The sequence below is a fragment of the Cherax quadricarinatus genome, chromosome 14 (assembly GCF_038502225.1).
Source record: "Cherax quadricarinatus isolate ZL_2023a chromosome 14, ASM3850222v1, whole genome shotgun sequence".
Lineage (NCBI taxonomy): Eukaryota > Metazoa > Arthropoda > Malacostraca > Decapoda > Parastacidae > Cherax > Cherax quadricarinatus.
This window is the reverse complement of record NC_091305.1, coordinates 39,371,544-39,392,245: the sequence shown is the minus strand read 5'-3', so window position 1 is coordinate 39,392,245 and position 20,702 is coordinate 39,371,544. Positions and strand designations below refer to the sequence as shown.

The 20,702-nt window shown below is 39.0% G+C and overlaps 1 protein-coding gene across 3 annotated transcripts in view; it reads right to left on the bottom strand.

Moving 5' to 3' along the window:
• LOC128703856 (oxysterol-binding protein-related protein 1) overlaps nucleotides 1–20,702 on the bottom strand; it is a 648,989-nt gene that overhangs the window by 622,985 nt on the left and 5,302 nt on the right. For all 3 annotated transcript variants that reach the window (XM_070084964.1, XM_070084965.1, XM_070084966.1), the window contains exons 4-6: nucleotides 16,454–16,546; nucleotides 7,353–7,457; nucleotides 609–753 (exon numbers count right to left, since the gene is read on the bottom strand). In XM_070084964.1, coding sequence (XP_069941065.1) covers nucleotides 609–753; nucleotides 7,353–7,457; nucleotides 16,454–16,546 — 343 coding nt within the window. The remainder of the gene's footprint in view (nucleotides 1–608; nucleotides 754–7,352; nucleotides 7,458–16,453; nucleotides 16,547–20,702) is intronic.

Genomic DNA, 20,702 nt, shown 5'->3' with positions numbered 1-20,702 from the left:
CAAAAGCGTAATTCTGCAAGTTTTCTATAAAAAATTGTACTTTTCGATTCATTAACTTTGAAAAAATATTCTCTATCATTTCATAAGAAAAAATCTTTTGTTTTTTTAAATTCTTCAACCCTGAGAGCAAGTTTGAGATCAGGGAACCCAACCCTGAAAGGGTTAATGAGAGCCAGTGGCACACATCATGTCGTACCCACTACAGGAGGGCCCCGTTTGTATGGCTCTTAGGTTCCTGACCATGGGCAATAAGCAAAAATTTCCAGTGGGAGGAAAAGTATTTTTAACATCACACGTGTCTAAAATGCCTGATAAGGTGTTTACACCATCATATATTAAATGCTCAACACAGCTAGGCATAAAAAACAGATAAAGAATTAAAATAAATACACCATACATACAATACCTAACCTTAAAATGAAGCGTTGGTTACCCTTCCCTTATGCAACTGTTTTATGAAAATAGCAGAAAAACTGTAAAAACATGGAACACCAAAAAGAGGGTGAAGAATACACAGGGCCTTCCTGTTCAGCTGACTGCTCTTCTACAGAACCCTTGGACTCTTACTTACCCAAAGCTTCGGTTGAACAGCAAAACACAAGGCTTACCATTTAAATTTCTGATAGAGGGATCACAGCCATTTTGTAAGAGTATGACAGCAACATCTATGTGGCCACGGTAAGCAGCAGAGTGTAGACTAGTGTTACCCAGAGCGTCCACACAGTTCACATTTGGTGCTCCGGCTTCTCGTAACTGCAGTAAAAAAAAATATCATAAGCTGCTGTACAGTATAATTCTCAAAAACAAAATAAAAAGTCAAAACACATCAGCATGTATTATTATTATAATCAAAAAGAAGTGCTAAACCACAAGGGCTATACAGCGCTGCACATCAGCATGTAAATCTTCACTTCTATCAAGCAAAAAATTAAATGTGAAGCTTTATGTGCAACTATCACAAATGTTTATTATGTGTAATACATCTTTTACTACCAGTTTATTCATTTGTTACCTATCCAATATAAATTTTATTTTTTAAATTATAGTACAGGTGCTCCTCGACTTACGATGGTTCGACCTGTAATATTTCAACTTTACGATGATGCAAAAGCAACTAGTTACAGTAAGTATTTGTTTATTTACATATTCAGTGACAGTAGTCATTTAGTTACTTATTTATTTAGTATATCACATTCATATCAGACTTATAATATTTTTGACTTACAATGAGTTCATCAGAATAATGTTATTTTAGCATTAAGTAACATCGACTGGCAGAGTGAGCTAGAAGTCAACCTCGATACTGATTGTGTCAAAATTTTCTTACAAAAAAAAAAAAAAACCTCAACAACAGGCATTGCCCAATAAAAACAAAGCAGATCACAGCAAAGAGACTAAACAGCCCCTGGCTTACAAACAGCATCCTCAAATTCATTGATAAAAAAATTTATGAAAATGAAAATTAAAATGAATATGTTTATTTCCTTTCAAAGCGTACAATGTGTGTGGTTTACATTTTACAAAATATTAATTACAAACAAAGCCACTAGCATGTCTAGGCATTTCGGGCAGACTAATCCTATATGAAAAACCCTATATGAAAATCGTACATAAAAAACAGTACAGAATGGATCTAATAACTACGGATCTGACAAAACGTTACTCATCAATACTTACTAATCTAATAAGGAGGTCTAAAAAATGTATTACGAAAACAGATTTTATGACATATAATAATAATAATAATAATAATAATAATAATAATAATAATAATAATAATAATAATACAGTCGTAAGTCGAGTTTCGAACAGCTCGCAACTCGAACAATTATGTAAGTGCAATTTTTTAAGTGCTTCTGTAAGTGTATTTTTGGGGGGTCTGAAATGGACTAATCTAATTTACATTATTCCCTATGGGAACAAATTCATTCTGTATCAGTGCTAGAACAGCCTTCTGGAACGAATTAAGTTTGTAATTCGAGGAACCACTGTATCTTTATTTACTATAAGTACATGTACATGGCATACAGGCCTAGCTGACATCAATGACATACTACTATGTAGAAAGCTCCTTGTTATGCTAAGCATTTCGGGCAAATTAGATCAGTTTTGTCCCAGGATGCAACCCACACCAGTCAACTAACACTCAGGTACCCATTTTGAACTGATGGGTGAACAGGGACAGGGACAGCATGTGTCTTATGGTAACACGTCCCTAATGTTTTCCAGCCATACCAGAGGAGATTCAAGTCCCAGACCTCAGTGTGTGAGCTGAGTGCACTAGTGATCGAGCTACAGGACATGAAATGGGATATGAAAAAGACCTGGAAAACCCTATCTGAAATTCTAGTATCTAAAAAGCCGTCTTGAAATAGGGTGATTAACTTAACGAAACCAGAAGAACCTCTCCTCCTGCCAACAGATACTGCCAACAAACTAAATGTCTTTTTCTTGATCATAGGAACAAGGCTAGCAAACAAAATCCAAAACATAAACACTCAGCCAAAAGACTACCTCACTGGTAACTACCCAAATACTCGATTTCTAGCACCAACAAACCCTACAGAAATCTCACTCATCATCAAAACACTAAAGAACAAGACAGAAGACCTAAATAACTTACCACCACTCATGTACTAAAAAGCTTCTCATTTGTTGTCACCAATTATTGCAGCTCTTTTTAACAAATCTATTGAATCTTCCACCTTCCCATCCATACTCAAGACAGCAAGGGCTACCCTGATCCTCAAAGGAGGTGATCCAATTGAATAACTCTAGACCTATATCAAATTTGCCCCTACTATCTAAAATCTTCAAAAAATTAATTCACAAACAAGTCTACTCCTACTTAGTATCCCACAACATATTTAACCCCTGTCAGTTTGGATTTAGGCCAAAAAAAGTACTAATGATGCAATTATACATATGCTTGAACTTCTATATACAGCACTCCAAAAAAATGAAATTCCCCTGGGACTTTTCATAGACCTACAAAAAGCTTTTGATACAGGTGACCATGACCTATTGCATCTAAAACTTGAACATTACAGGATCAGAGAACTCTCTCAATTATTTAAAAATCTTATCTTAGCAACAGAAACCAGTACATACACACAAATGGCATTAACTCCACTACATAACCTGTTCTTGTTGAAGTCCCACATAGGAGTGTCCTAGGCCCACTTCTCTGTCTCATTTGCATCAATGACCTCCCAAATGCATCTAAACTCCTTAAACCCATTTTATTTACAGATAACACTACTTATCTCCATGGGGAAGTGGAACAGAATTCTTACTCCGTAAGCCATGCGTGTCGTAAGAGGTGACTAAAATGCCGGGAGTAAGGGGCTAGTAACCCCTTCTCCCGTATAAATTACTAAATTTAAAAAGAGAAATTTTCGTTTTTCTTTTTGGGCCACCCAGCCTTGGTGGGATACGGCCGGTTTGCTGAAAAAAAAAAAAACACTACTTATGTCTTCTCTCACCCAAACCCAACTATACTAACAGACACTGTTAAAGACGAACTACTAAAAATACCCACCTAGATAACTACGAACAAACTTACTTTCAATATAGACAAAACAACTTCATGCTGTTTGGAAATAGAGTTTCATCCATTTCAAGACACACAGAGGGAAAACTTCTAGGTCTCCACCCTGATTGCAGTCTCAAATTCCAGACCCACATACAGCAAATATTCAAGAAAGTCTCCAAAACTGTAGGCATCCTTTCTAAGATATGGACCTATGTACCCCAAATGGCACTTCTTGTTCTTTACCAGTCTCTCATCTACCCTTACTTCACCTATGGTATTTGTGCATGGGGCTCAACCACAGCAAATCACCTAAAACCTTTAATAACCCAACAAAAAGCTGTTGTGCGACTGATTATATTACCAACTCCTGCACAAGACAGCACAATACACCACTTTTTAAGAGCCTAAACTTGCTTAACCCTTTCAGGGTCCGTCCCGTAGATCTACGGCTTTACGTTCAGGGTCCAAACCGTAGATCTACGCCATGAGCTCAGCTCACTCTGATAAACTGTGAGTGGTAAATTTGAGCCTAGATATGAGAGAATACATCTATGTGGTATGTGTGCACCACATAAAACAAATCCTGCAGCACACTGTGTATAATGAGAGAAAAAAAACTGAGACCGTAATTTTCGATTAAAACAGCGACTTTGCAGTGTTTTTTGTATGTTTTTTATAGTTGTATTTGCGATTTCTTGGCCTCATTTGATAGAATGGAAGACATATTACAGAAATAGAGATGATTTTGATTGGTTTTAGCACTGAAAATGGCTTGAAACTGAGCTCAAAGTAGCGGAAATGTTAAATTTTTGGCGATGTTCAAGAGTAAACAAACGACCTCACACGTCTAATACACGCCAGCTGGTGGGTCTAATATACATTCACAAGTATGGTGATGATATTTATACAATTATTACAATATTGCATAACAGTAAATCTTCTATTTTTTGGTGTGAATAAAAATTCATTATGTGAATAAAAAATCAAAATGGAATTTATTTGTAAAGAATCAAAACATAACTAATGAACAGAAGAAATGTTAGTTTAGTTCCAGGAATACCTACATTGTTTATTCTGGACCCTATTTTGAAATTGAAATATTTTGAACTTTGTGTTAAATTGGCCAAATTACCAATTTCCGATCACTTTATTTTGTAGTTGAAACAGTTGACTTGGCGATTCCTTGTGCTCAATCGATAGAATAGAAGTAATACTAGTGAAATAGCTAAGAATTTGGTCGACTGGAATAATGTAATTGGCCTAAAATGGGAGTCAAAGTGGGCAAAATTGTCGATTCGTAAATATTGCTGACACATCAAAATTCGCGAGAGCATAATTTCGTCAATTTTCCATCAATTTTCGTAATTTTTGTTTTATTACCTTCAAAAAAAGATTCTCTACCATTTCATAAGAAAAAATAACAATTTTTTTTTAAATTCTTGGACACTGGGGCACCACTTCAGATTTTGGCCTTGGACCCTGAAAGGGTTAATATATAAAATATCCACACCTATTATTCTGCCTACTACATGCTCAGAACATGGCCTCAATGGTCCAGTGTTTCATCATCAGTCAGACCATGTACCCCTCTATGGTCCAGTGTTTCATCATCAGTCAGACCATGTACCCCTCTATAGTCCAGTGTTTCATCATCAGTTGGACCATGTACCCCTCTATGGTCCAGTGTTTCATCATCAGTTGGACCATGTACCCCTCTCTGGTCCAGTGTTTCATCATCAGTTGGACCATGTACCCCTCTATAGTCCAGTGTTTCATCATCAGTTGGACCATGTACCCCTCTATGGCCCAGTGTTTCATCATCAGTTGGACCATGTACCCCTCTATGGCCCAGTGTTTCATCATCAGTTGGACCATGTACCCCTCTATGGTCCAGTGTTTCATCATCAGTTGGACCATGTACCCCTCTATGGCCCAGTGTTTCATCATCAGTTGGACCATGTACCCCTCTATAGTCCAGTGTTTCATCATCAGTTGGACCATGTACCCCTCTATGGTCCAGTGTTTCATCATCAGTTGGACCATGTACCCCTCTATGGCCCAGTGTTTCATCAGTTGGACTATGTACCCCTCTATGGTCCAGTGTTTCATCATCAGTTGGACCATGTACCCCTCTATGGCCCAGTGTTTCATCAGTTGGACCATGTACCCCTCTATGGCCCAGTGTTTCATCATCAGTGGGACCATGTACCTCTTTATGGTCCAGTGTTTCATCATCAGATGGACCATGTACCTCTTTATGGTCCAGTGTTTCATAATCAGTTGGACCATGTACCCCACTATGGTCCAGTGTTCCATCATCAGTTGAACCATGTACGTACTCCTCTATGGTCCCTATGGTCCAGTGTTTCATCATCAGTTGAACCATGTACCCCTCTATGGCCCAGTGTTTCATCATCAGTGGGACCATGTACCTCCTTATGGTCCAGTGTTTCATCATCAGTTGGACCATGTACCTCTTTATGGTCCAGTGTTTCATACTCAGTTGGACCATGTACCCCACTATGGTCCAGTGTTCTATCATCAGTTGAACCATGTACATACTCCTCTATGGTCCCTATGGTCCAGTGTTTCATCATCAGTTGGACCACGTACCCCACTATGGTCCAGTGTTCCATCATCAGTCAGACCATGTCTTCCTCCTCCTCCTCCTCCTCCTCCTCCTCCTCCTCTTCTTCTCTGGATATCCTCACATTTGTTACTATGTCATAATCTTTAAGAAAGATAGCAGATGTCATCACTGTTATTAGTGTAACAAACACTCTCCAGTAATCTACTAAACACACGCTCAACAAAGGCTTTCCATACGCCCAAAATACTCTGCATGCTGGTCTCTTTCTTTGGTGCATAATAATATTTTAATACATGTAAGGTAGATTAATTATGCACTAAATTTGAATCACTGACATACCGCAGAAGCTCAAGCTGAAACGCCGTTCAAGTCAAATATATTAAATTCAAGAAAAGGAGGGCAATGGCTTTGTTAATCACTAGATAAGTAGTAGTAATAATAATAATAAAAATAAAAAAAATAATAATAATAATAATAATAATAATAATAATAATAATAATAATAATAATAATAATAATAATAATAATAATAATAATAATAATACTATCAAATATATTAAGTTCAAGAAAAGGAGGGCAATGGCTTTGTTAATCACTAGATAAGTAGTAATAATAATAATAATAATAATAATAATAATAATAATAATAATAATAATAATAATAATAATAATAATAATATTTATTTCTACAAGTACATGATACAACTCATACAGACCATAACTGACACCAATGACATACTATATAAAAAGTCCCTGGTTATGCAGAGCATTCTGGGCAACTTAGGTTAATTTTGTCAGCAGGAAGACCCACACCAGTCAACTAACACCCAGGTATGTATTTACTGACAAGTGAACAGGGATAGAAGGTGTCTTAATGAAATATACCTAATGTTTCCACCCATACCAGGAATCGAACCACAGACCTTAATGTGTGAGCTGAGTGCACTAATCTAGCTATGACCCTACTCATATTATTATTAAAGAAGAATAGAAAAACCAGGTGGGGTTCGAATCCATGGCAAGTGAGTGCTAAACTCATAGGCTAGTGTTGTAACCACTGGGCCACCTGCCTCTAGTATAACTCATCCAACTAAGTATATTTCTATAAGCACTAGCTTCATTTCCAGGACTTACTTGCCATGAGTTCAAATCCCCACCCTTTCCCTGGCTTGTCTGCAATCATGTGATTATGATTTCCTGAGTTAAAAAAATTAAAAAGTGTTTCTTACCAAATTTGTTACTTCTTCAGCTTTTCCTTCTCTTGCATGATGCAGGAGTCTCTCCTCTTTTCTTCTCTGTTCAGTCTTCTCTGCTGCTACTATCAGCTTGGTTACCTGTAGTATTAACTTTAGCTATAATGGAAGCTTATTGGTTATACCTATTTAACTTGTCCTCCCAAGCAATTGTGAGAATTTCATTCACTCAAGACTGTTGGCACTATGACTCTGGCACTACAATGTGACTGGCACTACAATGTGACTCTAGCACTACAATGTGACTCTGGCACTACAATGTGACTTGTGCCACAAAACATTCTCAGCCATGCATTGCTCCATTTACAGTGAACCCTCGGTTTTTGAATATTATTCGTCCCAGATGTCAATGCAACAACCAAAATCAGTGACAACCAAAGCAATTTTTTCCACAAAAAATAATATAAATAGAAATAATCCATTCCAGACCCCAAACGACAATATAATAATATATTAATAACTCTTATATGGGTGTGAAGCTTGGGTTGTAAATGCTGCAGCGAGGAGACGGTTAGAGGCAGTGGAGATGTCCTGTCTAAGGGCAATGTGTGGTGTAAATATTATGCAGAAAATTCAGAGTGTGGAAATTAGGAGAAGGTGTGGAGTTAATAAAAGTATTAGTCAGAGGGCTGAAGAGGGGTTGTTGAGGTGGTTTGGTCATTTAGAGAGAATGGAGCAAAGTAGAATGACATGGAGAGCGTATAAATCTGTAGGGGAAGGAAGGCGGGGTAGGGGTCATCCGTGAAAAGGTTGAAGTGAGGGGGTAAAGGAGGTTTTGTGGGCGAGGGGCTTGGACTTCCAGCAAGCGTGCATGAGCGTGTTAGATAGGAGTGAATGGAGACGAATTGTATTTGGGCCCTGATGAGCTGTTGGAGTGTGAGCAGGGTAATATTTAGTTAAGGGATTCAGGGAAACCAGTTATATTTATATAGCCGGACTTGAGTCCTGGAAATGGGAACTACAATGCCTGCATTTTAAAAGAGGGGTTTTGGATATTGGCAGTTTGGAGGGATACGTTGTATATCTTTATACGTATATGCTTCTAAACTGTTGTATTCTGGGCACCTCTGCAAAAACAGTGATTATGTATGAATGAGGTGAAAGTGTTGAATGAAGATGAAAGTATTTTCTTTTTGGGGATTTTCTTTCTTTTTGGGTCACCCTGCCTCGGTGGGAGACGGCCGACTTGTTAAAAAAAAAATTAATAACTACTACATAAAACAATGTATAAAATTATACAGTACACGGAAACTGTGAAAATGAATAATAAAGGAAAATTTAAATGAAATACTGTACAGTAAATGAAAATTTACCTGCCCCTTACCTGTCAGAGGAAAGCTAATGGCATACTGGAAGCAGGTGGAGGAGAGGAGGGGGTATGTTATTGCTTGGAAGGAGAATCACCTTCTATTAATATGTCAGGCAACTGTCCTTCTGGTGTTTTTCCTTTTCTTTCTCTCTTTTTCACCACTAACACCTTGTTTTGGCTCACTGGTTCTTTGTCTCACTGAAACCTTATCCAGTGAAGCTTGTTTCAGGCTCTGTTTTAACACTTGTCTAAACTGAGACATTACACTGTCATTGTGCACGTTAGAGAGATAGATGGCCACTGCTTTGTCTGGATGGTAATTTTCAGCAAACTCCTGTACTTTCTTCATGATGGCTTATCTCACAATAAAAAAAAAATTGCACCAAAACTGCAAAATAACAAAAAAAGTTCACAAGATGCACAACAAGAGCTCAAGAGATGTTTACAGCACACGAGTTAGTGGCTATACTGACTCATATCCATGCTCTCAACCCACTGTCCAGTGCACATTCTGTGAGTGCGTGACCTGAGCCACTTTGTCCCATTCTGTACATGTAAAAACTTGTCTGTCAACAACTGAGAGAACGTACGAAAACCAGGATATTTTTTTCTCAAATGCCTCCTTCGAAAACCGATTTATTCGACAAGTAATGCAACTGACAACCGAGATTCCACTGTATTTGTATTAACTTATGTTACAAGTGATTAAATTTGATTAACTGAAGTTTATCTAACTCACCTATCCTAAATAGAGCAAGTCAAGAAATGGCCATAAACATTTAAAGTACATAAAACACCAATGTTGGAGTTAGGAGGCCATGCTGGCTTATCCAATATGATGAGTACAAAATATATAAATACAGGTGTCCCTCATGTGAGTACATGTGTCCCTCATGTGAGTACGTGTGTCCCTCATGTGAGTACAGGTGTCCCTCATGTGAGTACATGTGTCCCTCATGTGAGTACATGTGTCCCTCATGTGAGTACATGTGTCCCTCATGTGAGTACATGTGTCCCTCATGTGAGTACATGTGTCCCTCATGTGAGTACAGGTGTCCCTCTTGTGAGTACAGGTGTCCCTCATGTGAGTACATGTGTCCCTCATGTGAGTACATGTGTCCCTCATGTGAGTACGTGTGTCCCTCATGTGAGCACATGTGTCCCTCATGTGAGTACGTGTGTCCCTCATGTGAGTACGTGTGTCCCTCATGTGAGCACATGTGTCCCTCATGTGAGTACGTGTGTCCCTCATGTGAGTACGTGTGTCCCTCATGTGAGCACATGTGTCCCTCATGTGAGTACATGTGTCCCTCATGTGAGTACATGTGTCCCTCATGTGAGTACATGTGTCCCTCATGTGAGTACATGTGTCCCTCATGTGAGTACATGTGTCCCTCATGTGAGTACGTGTGTCCCTCATGTGAGTACGTGTGTCCCTCATGTGAGTACATGTGTCCCTCATGTGAGTACGTGTGTCCCTCATGTGAGTACGTGTGTCCCTCATGTGAGCACATGTGTCCCTCATGTGAGTACATGTGTCCCTCATGTGAGTACATGTGTCCCTCATGTGAGTATGTGTGTCCCTCATGTGAGCACATGTGTCCCTCATGTGAGTGCATGTGTCCCTCATGTGAGCACATGTGTCCCTCATGTGAGCACATGTGTCCCTCATGTGAGCACATGTGTCCCTCATGTGAGTACATGTGTCCCTCATGTGAGTACAGGTGTCCCTCAGTTTATGCTATAGTTGTGATCCAGTCTTTAACCCTTAAACTGTCCAAACGTAGATCTACGTTTTTTCAACATTTGAAAGTAATGTAAAAAAAGTAGATCTTCTTTTCTATTTTTACATTTTTTTTTTGTTATATTTGAAGATATGAAAAAAAAAACATAGATCTACTTTTGGAGCATTACACATGTGAATGTAGATCTGCTTGGACAGTTTAAGGGTTAAAAAATGTACTAACATGCAAATCATAACCCTTTACTTAAACACAATAAAACCCTTCAATGCTCTTTGCACACACTGATCCTTGATTACATATACATACACAACTGCTGATAGATATAGGTCTTTTTTTTTAACCCTTTCAGGGTCCAGAGGCTAAATTTCATATTGCGCACCAGTGTCCAAGAATTTTCAAAAAATAATTTTGTTATTTTTTTCTTATGAAATGGTAGAGAATCTTTTTCTGAAGGTAATAAAACAAAAAGTATGAAATTTGATGGAAAATTGACGAAATTATGCTCTCGTGAATTTTGATGTATTAGCGATATTTACGCATCAGCGATTATGCCGACTTTGACTACCATTTTAGGCCAATTATATTACTCCAGTCGACCAAATTCTTAGCTATTTCATTAGTTATTATTTTATTATCACACTGGCCGATTCCCACCAAGGCAGGGTGGCCCGAAAAAGAAAAACTTTCACCATCATTCACTCCATCACTGCCTTGCCAGAAGGGTGCTTTACACTACAGTTTTTAAACTGCAACATTAACACCCCTCCTTCAGAGTGCAGGCACTGTATTTCCCATCTCCAGGACTCAAGTCCGGCCTGCCGGTTTCCCTGAACCCCTTCATAAATGTTACTTTGCTCACACTCCAACAGCACGTCAAGTATTAAAAACCATTTGTCTCCATTCACTCCTATCAAACACGCTCACGCATGCCTGCTGGAAGTCCAAGCCCCTCGCACACAAAACCTCCTTTAACCCTTCCCTCCAACCTTTCCTAGGCCGATCCCTACCCCGCCTTCCTTCCAGTACAGACTGATACACTCTTGAAGTCACTCTGTTTCGCTCCATTCTCTCTACATGTCCAAACCACCTCAACAACCCTTCCTCAGCCCTCTGGACAACAGTTTTGGTAATCCCGCACCTCCTCCTAACTTCCAAACTACGAATTCTCATTAGTATTACTTCTATTCTATCGACTGAGCACAAGAAATTGCCAAGTCAACTGTTTCAACTACAAAATAAAGTGATTGGAAACTGGTAATTTGGCCAATTTAATGCAAAGCTCAAAATATTCTAATTTCAAAATAGGGTCCAGAATAAACAATACAGGCATTCCTGGAACTAAACTAACATTTCCTCTATTCATCAGTTATGTTTTCAGGCTTTACACATGAATTCTATTTTGATTTTTTATTCACATAATGAATTTTTATTCAAACCAAAAAATAGAAGATTTACTGTTATGCAATACTGTAATAATTGTATAAATAATATCACCACATTTGTGAACGTATATTAGACCCACCAGCTGGGTGGGTCATTTGTTTACTCTTGAACATCGGCAAAAATTTAACATTTCTGCTATTTTGAGCTCAGTTTCAACCCATTTCCATTAATAAAACCAATCAAAATCATCTCTATTTCTGTAATATATCTTCCATTCTATCAAATGAGACCAAGAAATCGCAAATACATCTATAAAAAACATACGAAAAAAGACCGCAAAGTCGCTGTTTTAATCGAAAATTACGGTCTCAGTTTTTTCTCTCATTATGCACTGTGTGCTGCAAGATTTGTTTTATGTGGTGCACACATACCACACAGCTGTATTCTCTAATATCTAGGCCCAAATTTACTGCTCACAGCTTATTAGAGTGAGCTGAGCTCATGGCGTAGATCTACGGTTTGGACCCTCAACATATAGCCGTAGATCTACGGCACAGACCCTCATAGGGTTAACACATCAGTTGTTTCTCAGTGAAGCAGGTGACCCAAAAAAGAACACTTTTACCATCACTCACTCTATTGTTGTCTTGCCAGAGGCACACCCATACTACAGTTAAAAAACTGCAACATCAACACCCATCCTTCAGAGTGCAGGTACTGTACTTCCCATCACCACCACCACCCATCCTTCAGAGTGCAGGTACTGTACTTCCCACCACCACCCATCCTTCAGAGTGCAGGTACTGTACTTCCCATCACCACCCATCCTTCAGAGTGCAGGTACTGTACTTCCCACCACCACCACCACCCATCCTTCAGAGTGCAGGTACTGTACTTCCCACCACCACCCATCCTTCAGAGTGCAGGTACTGTACTTCCCACCACCACCCATCCTTCAGAGTGCAGGTACTGTACTTCCCACCACCACCACCATCCATCCTTCAGAGTGCAGGTACTGTACTTCCCACCACCACCACCACCCATCCTTCAGAGTGCAGGTACTGTACTTCCCACCACCACCACCACCCATCCTTCAGAGTGCAGGTACTGTACTTCCCACCACCACCACCATCCATCCTTCAGAGTGCAGGTACTGTACTTCCCACCACCACCCATCCTTCAGAGTGCAGGTACTGTACTTCCCACCACCACCACCATCCATCCTTCAGAGTGCAGGTACTGTACTTCCCACCACCACCCATCCTTCAGAGTGCAGGTACTGTACTTCCCACCACCACCCATCCTTCAGAGTGCAGATACTGTGCTTCCCACCCTCCAGGACTCAAGTGTGGCTAACCAGTTTCCCTGAACCCCTCCATAAGCACAAATTTGCATAAAGTGAGGGAGAGCTTTATATAATAATATTAAGCATCAAGTACAGCACATATGCAGTTCAGGGAACAAAAATATCTCAAATTAAATGAGCTACATCTTTAGCTTTAGTTTAAAACAAACTGCAATGCAGCAGGGCCCTAGTTTCCATTATTTACACTTTCATAAAAAATATTTTTAAGTTGGGTGTTTGGAAGTCAAAACCAGTCAATACCTGCAGCAGTGTTTACATACCAGTCAATACCTGCAGTGTTTACATACCAGTCAATACCTGCAGTGTTTATATACCAGTCAATACCTGCAGTGTTTACATACCAGTCAATACCTGCAGTGTTTACATACCAGTCAATACCTGCAGTGTTTACATACCAGTCAATACCTGCAGTGTTTACATACCAGTCAATACCTGCCATGTTTACATACCAGTCAATACCTGCAGTGTTTGCATATGCTGCTGTGTATAATAATTTATTTATGTGTATGTTTACCTTAATAAACTGACTGAATGACTTCACATATTGACTTGACTGACTGACCTACTGACTTGACTGACTGACTTACTGATTGGATTGACTGACCTACTGACTGACTGTACCAACTGACTATAGTGACTTGACTGACTATAGTGACTTGACTGACTATAGTGACTTGACTTACTGACTGGACAGAGTGACTTACTGATTTGACTAACTGTAGTTAGTGAATACCAACCGAATGAGGGAATGAGACTAAAAGTGAGAAAGGATGATGTGAGATGAGATGCTCGAGCTAAGACGCGCTGCCGTTTCCATGACCAAAGTTCTTGTACAGCTTACAATACCGACTGGTTGGAGAGCTGGCCGTAAGTCCGAGCAGTCATTAAACAGATAGATCATTAAGTCAGGAGTACCTGTATGCACTGTGTGCTGCAGGATTTTTTTTTTATATGGCGCACACTTACCGCACAGACCCATTTTCTCATATCTACACCCAAAATTTACCACTCACAGCTTATCTGAGTGAGCTGAGCTCATGGTGCTGTACTATAGGACCAACAATGGCTTCAAAGCCATCATATAATAGGACTGACACCAAAAAAGTTCATTTGGGTGCTGGACAGTTTAAGGATTAAAATAAACATGTACAAAATATTAATGCATTTGATAAAAAAAAAAACAGAAAAAATTGTTTAAATAATTTGTTTGAATAACTGCAATAATAGTAACTATGGATCAGTGTTTGCATGTAATTAATTGCTTCCAAAGTGCCAATGTTATAAAGGTAAAATACCATAAGTCAGGATACTACTGTATAAACAAATTATAAAAATAAAGAGTGTGGACATCTAGTGCACCCAAACATATGCCAAACAGAGATATACATCACTCAAAATATATTACATGTATATAGGTCATATCTATGTATGTATGGAAGAGGGTAAGGTACCTTGGGATTGGCAGAGAGCATGCATAGTTCCTTTGTATAAAGGCAAAGGGGACGAAAGAGAGTGCAAAAATTATAGGGGGATAAGTCTGTCGGTGGGAGACGGCCGACTTGTTGAAAAAAACAAAAAAAAAGTCTGTTGAGTATACCTGGTAAAGTGTATGGTAGAGTCATTATTGAAAGAATTAAGAGTAAGACGGAGAATAGGACAGAAGATGAACAAGGAGGCTTTAGGAAAGGTAGGGGGTGTGTGGACCAGGTGTTTACAGTGAAACATATAAGTGAACAGTATTTAGATAAGGCTAAAGAGGTTTTGTGGCATTTATGGATTTGGAAAAGGCATATGACAGGGTGGATAGGGGAGCAATGTGGCAGATGTTGCAGGTGTATTGTGTAGGAGGTAGGTTACTGAAAGCAGTGAAGAGTTTTTACGAGGATAGTGAGGCTCAAGTTAGAGTATGTAGGAAAGAGGGAAATTATTTCCCAGTAAAAGTAGGCCTTAGACAAGGATATGTGATGTCACCGTGGTTAATATATTTATAGATGGGGTTGTAAGAGAAGTAAATGCGAGGGTCTTGGCAAGAGGCGTGGAGTTAAAAGATAAAGAATCACACATAAAGTGGGAGTTGTCACAGTTGCTCTTTGTGATGACACTGTGCTCTTGGGAGATTCTGAAGAGAAGTTGCAGAGGTTGGTGGATGAATTTGGTAGGGTATGCAAAAGAAGAAAATTAAAAGTGAATACAGGAAAGAGTAAGGTTATGAGGTTAACAAAAAGATTAGGTGATGAAAGATTGGATATCAGATTGGAGGGAGAGAGTATGGAGGAGGTGATTGGAGGGAGAGAGTATGGAGGAGGTGAATGTATTCAGATATTTGGGAGTGGACATGTCAGCGGATGGGTCTATGAAAGATGAGGTGAATCATAGAATTGATGAGGGGAAAAGGGTGAGCAGTGCACTTAGGAGTCTGTGGAGACAAAGAACTTTGTCCTTGGAGGCAAAGAGGGGAATGTATGAGAGTATAGTTTTACCAACGCTCTTACATGGGTGTGAAGCATGGGTGATGAATGTTGCAGCGAGGAGAAGGCTGGAGGCAGTGGAGATGTCATGTCTGGGGGCAATGTGTGGTGTGAATATAATGCAGAGAATTCCTAGTTTAGAAGTTAGGAGGAGGTGCGGGATTACCAAAACTGTTGTCCAGAGGGCTGAGGAAGGGCTGTTGAGGTGGTTCGGACATGTAGAGAGAATGGACCAAAACAGAATGACTTCAAGAGTGTATCAGTCTGTAGTGGAAGGAAGGCAGGGTAGGGGTCGGCCTAGGAAAGGTTGGAGGGAGGGGGTAAAGGAGGTTTTGTGTGCGAGAGGCTTGGACTTCCAGCGGGCATGCGTGAGCGTGTTTGATAGGAGTGAATGGAGACAAATGGTTTTTAATACTTGACGTGCTGTTGGAGTGTGAGCAAAGTAACATTTATGAAGGGATTCAGGGAAACCAGCAGGCCAGACTTGAGTCCTGGAGATGGGAAGTATAGTGCCTGCACTCTAAAGGAGGGGTGTTAATGTTGCAGTTTAAAAACTGTATTATACGTAAAGCACCCTTCTGGCAAGACAGAGATGGAGTGAATGATGGTGAAAGTTTTTCTTTCTCAGGCCACCCTGCCTTGGTGGGAATCGGCCAGTGTGTTAATAAAAAAAAAAAATAAATATATCTATATAGATTAATACAAATTTATTATAATCACAAAAAAGGCATTAAACAAGTATAGTTCTACATCTATAAAATAACAAGGCTACACAAATTTCAAACTGAATCATCTTGATGCTTGACCTGTGAGTCTCGTGGCAGATCTGAGGGACGTAAACCTTCACCGTTGACGATGGACACACTGGCTCCGTGCTCTAACAGAAGCAGCACTACATCCTACAATTATAAATATTATTTAGTGTTTTAGCAAGCACTGACTGCGGTAAAATTTTCTTGCTTTTAGCAACATTAAATGTTAAACATTTATGTACAAAATAAAATATATTGTAAAAGTGTGTGTTTGATGAGAGTGAGTGGAGACAAGTGGTTTTTATGGCTTGATATAATGTTAGATTATTATTAAAGTAACATTTATGATGGATTCACTGTACATCCCACCTCTCATGACTCATTAAGCAGATATTACATACAACATTGCAGTCATCACTACTGGCTACCAATTCACCATATTCATTATTCACACACTGGATACACCTCACATTCACCACATTCATTATTCACACACTGGGTACACCTCACATTCACCATATTCATTATTCACACACTGGGTGCACCTCACATTCACCATATTCATTATTCACACACTGGGTACACCTCACATTCACCATATTCATTATTCACACACTGGGTACACCTCACATTCACCATATTCATTATTCACACACTGGGTACACCTCACATTCACCATATTCATTATTCACACACTGGGTACACCTCACATTCACCATATTCATTATTCGCACACTTGGGCTACTGCTGTAAAGCAAAAATCACTGTAAAATGAAACATAACCTTTTTTCACTTTCAAATGCATAAAAAGCCGAATAACATGTTTACACTATCATATATTAAGTGAACACCAGAGCTAGGCCAAAAAAAATGCATTTACAGTACACACATTACTTCTTTCTTTCAACACATCGGCCGTATCGCACCGAGGCGGGGTGGCCCAAAAGGAAAAACAAAAGTTTCTCCTTTTACATTTAGTAATATACAGGAGAAGGGGTTACTAGCCCCTTGCTCCCGGCATTTTAGTTGCCTCTTACAACATGCATGGCGTACGGAGGAAGAATTCTGTTCCACTTCCCCATGGAGATAAGTGGAAATAAACAAGAACTAGAAAGAAACACAAATAACCCGCATATAGAAGAGAGGAGCTTACGTCGTCGTAAGCTCCTCTCTTCTATGTACAGGTTATTTGTGTATCGTTCCAGTCATGGTGTTGTGCCTTTTTTGTTATTTAACTAGAAAGAAAATAGAAGAAAACCCAGAGGGGTATGTATATATACGCTTGTACATGTATGTGTAGTGTGACCTAAGTGTAAGTAGAAGTAGCAAGACGTACCTGAAATCTTGCATGTTCATGAGACAGAAAAAAGGACACCAGCAATCCTACCATTGTGTAAAACAATTACAGGCTTTCGTTTTACACTCACTTGGCAGGACGGTAGTACCTCCCTGGGCGGTTGCTGTCTACCAGCCTACTACCTAGGACACACATTACTTACCTTAAAATATTTTCTTCCCTAGTTAATGCAAAATGAGGCTCTCAGAATTATTCTTGGCTGTCCCAAACCTACAAAGGTTCTTAATATGAGGAAGGAGCTTGGCATTTCTAGTATCAGTGATAGGATTGTTGAGATTAACACTGTACTCGGTATTAGAATTTTAAGAAATGAGCTGGACACTGTCACAATGAATCTTACCAAGTGTCTAGAAGTAAATACACACAGATCTAAATGGATTGTGAAAACCTGCAACTGCATTAAGTTTTATAACCTGCACGAACTGTATCATTGTAGACAACAAGAGCATTTCACCCCTCCATGGAAGATGTTTTTTTTTTTTTTTTTATTATCACACTGGCCGATTTCCACCAAGGCAGGGTGGCCCGAAAAAGAAAAACTTTCACCATGATTCACTCCATCACTGTCTTGCCAGAAGGGTGCTTTACACTACAGTTTTTAAACTGCAACATTAACACCCCTCCTTCAGCGTGCAGGCACTGTACTTCCCATCTCCAGGACTCAAGTCCGGCCTGCCGGTTTCCCTGAACCCCTTCATAAATGTTACTTTGCTCACACTCCAACAGCACGTCAAGTATTAAAAACCATTTGTCTCCATTCACTCCTATCAAACACGCTCACGCATGCTTGCTGGAAGTCCAAGCCCCTTGCACACAAAACCTCCTTTACCCCCTCCCTCCAACCTTTCCTAGGCCGACCCCTACCCCGCCTTCCTTCCACTACAGACTGATGGAATGATGTGTTCATTTAATATCACATACCTGCAAGTCCCTCCCAAGAAGCTCATTGCTAGCAATCCCTTCCTTAAATCACTTGTTAAAGCAACTGCTCAAGAAGAAATCTCTGGCCTAGCTGGTAGTAATAAGTTATCACAAGTTATATACACTGATGGATCTAAACAGGAGTCTTCTGGTAGGGCTGCATATGCTCTTGTTGTCACCTCCCTAGTTAAGAACGATAATAAAATTGATGAAATTAAGACACATGTGCAACATCTGGGTATCTTTATTGTAGGTGCTCTTCACACCTACTCCAAGGTTGAGGGACTGATTACCTCATCTTCTGTATATAGTCCTTCTGTCTTCAAGTTATGTCCTAGAATTTGTATTGATAAAGCCACTGGATGGCGAAACGTCTACAATAAAGATACCCAGATGTTGCACATGTGTCTTAATTTCATCTTGTCGGTATTATATACCATTCTTGCACAACGATAATAAAATTGTTGAGTTAGGCATAAGAATTAACAACTGGGCATGTACAATGCAAACTGAATTGTTTGCAATCCTAATGGCGCTAAAGCTAACCTATGACACTGAGCTTGACTTGATCATCATTACTGATTCTATGTCATCATTGAAGGCTCTTGACTCATATAATGACTCCAACAACATGCTCATTGGAGAAGCCAGGTACAGATACTCAAAAATCAGGGACAAAGGAATTAATGTACAATTGCTATGGATCCCATCACATATTGGATTACTCCTTCATGATAAAGTCGATATGTTAGCCAAGAAGAGTATCCAGAAGGAGAATGTAGAATATATCTTTGGTATATCTGTGTCTAGCATTAGGAATAATATTAGGAGAGAGGTAAATAATGAAAATGATTGTTATAGGAATGTAGTTAGAAGCCTGAGTAGATCTATAACCCACTATGATAACATGAATGTAGATAAGTATGTTTATGGAGCAACTTGCAATGTGAACAGACTGACTGATGTTGTAGTGGCCAGGCTTAGGCTTGGTTACAAGTACTTCTGACAGTTTGGGAGACACACAGATGATGATCAAACTAAATGTAAATTATGTGATCAGGCATATGGTCACTGTCTTGAACACTTTGTGCTTAACCCCTTCAGGGTCCAAGGCCCAAATCTGAAGTGGTGCCCCAGTGTCCAAGAATTTTCAAAAAAAAAATTTGTTATTTTTTCTTATGAAATGGTAGAGAATCTTTTTGTGAAGGTAATAAAACAAAAAGTACGAAATTTGATGGAAAATTGACAAAATTATGCTCTCACGAATTTTGATGTGTCAGTGATATTTACGAATCTGCGATTTTGCCAACTTTGACTCCCATTTTAGGCCAATTACATTATTCCAGTCAACCAAATTCTTAGCTATTTCACTAGTATTACTTCTATTCTATCGATTGAGCACAAGAAATCGCCAAGTCAACTGTTTCAACTACAAATTAAAGTGATCGGAAATTGTTAATTTGGCCAATTTAACACAAAGTTCAAAATATTCCAATTTCAAAATAGGGTCCAGAATAAACAATGTAGGTATTCCTGAAACTAAACTAACATTTCCTCTGTTCATTAGTTACGTTTTGAGGCTTTACAAATAAATTCCATTTTGATTTTTTATTCACATAATGAATTTTTATTCACACCAAAAAAGAGAAGATGTACTGTTATGCAATATTGTAATAATTGTATAAATATCATCACCATATTTGTGAATGCATATTAGACCCACCAGCTGGCGTGTATTAGACGTGTGAGGTCGTTTGTTTACTCTTGAATATCGGCAAAAATTTAACAATTCTGCTACTTTGAGCTCAGTTTCAAGCCATTTCCAGTGCTAAAACCAATCAAAATCATCTCTATTTCTCTAATATGTCTTCCATTCTATCAAATGAGACCAAGAAATCGCAAATACAACTATAAAAACCATACGAAAAAACACTGCAAAGTCGCTGTTTTAATCGAAAAATCATGATTTCAGTTTTTTTTCTCTCATTATACACAGTGTGCTGCAGGATCTGTTTTATGTGGTGC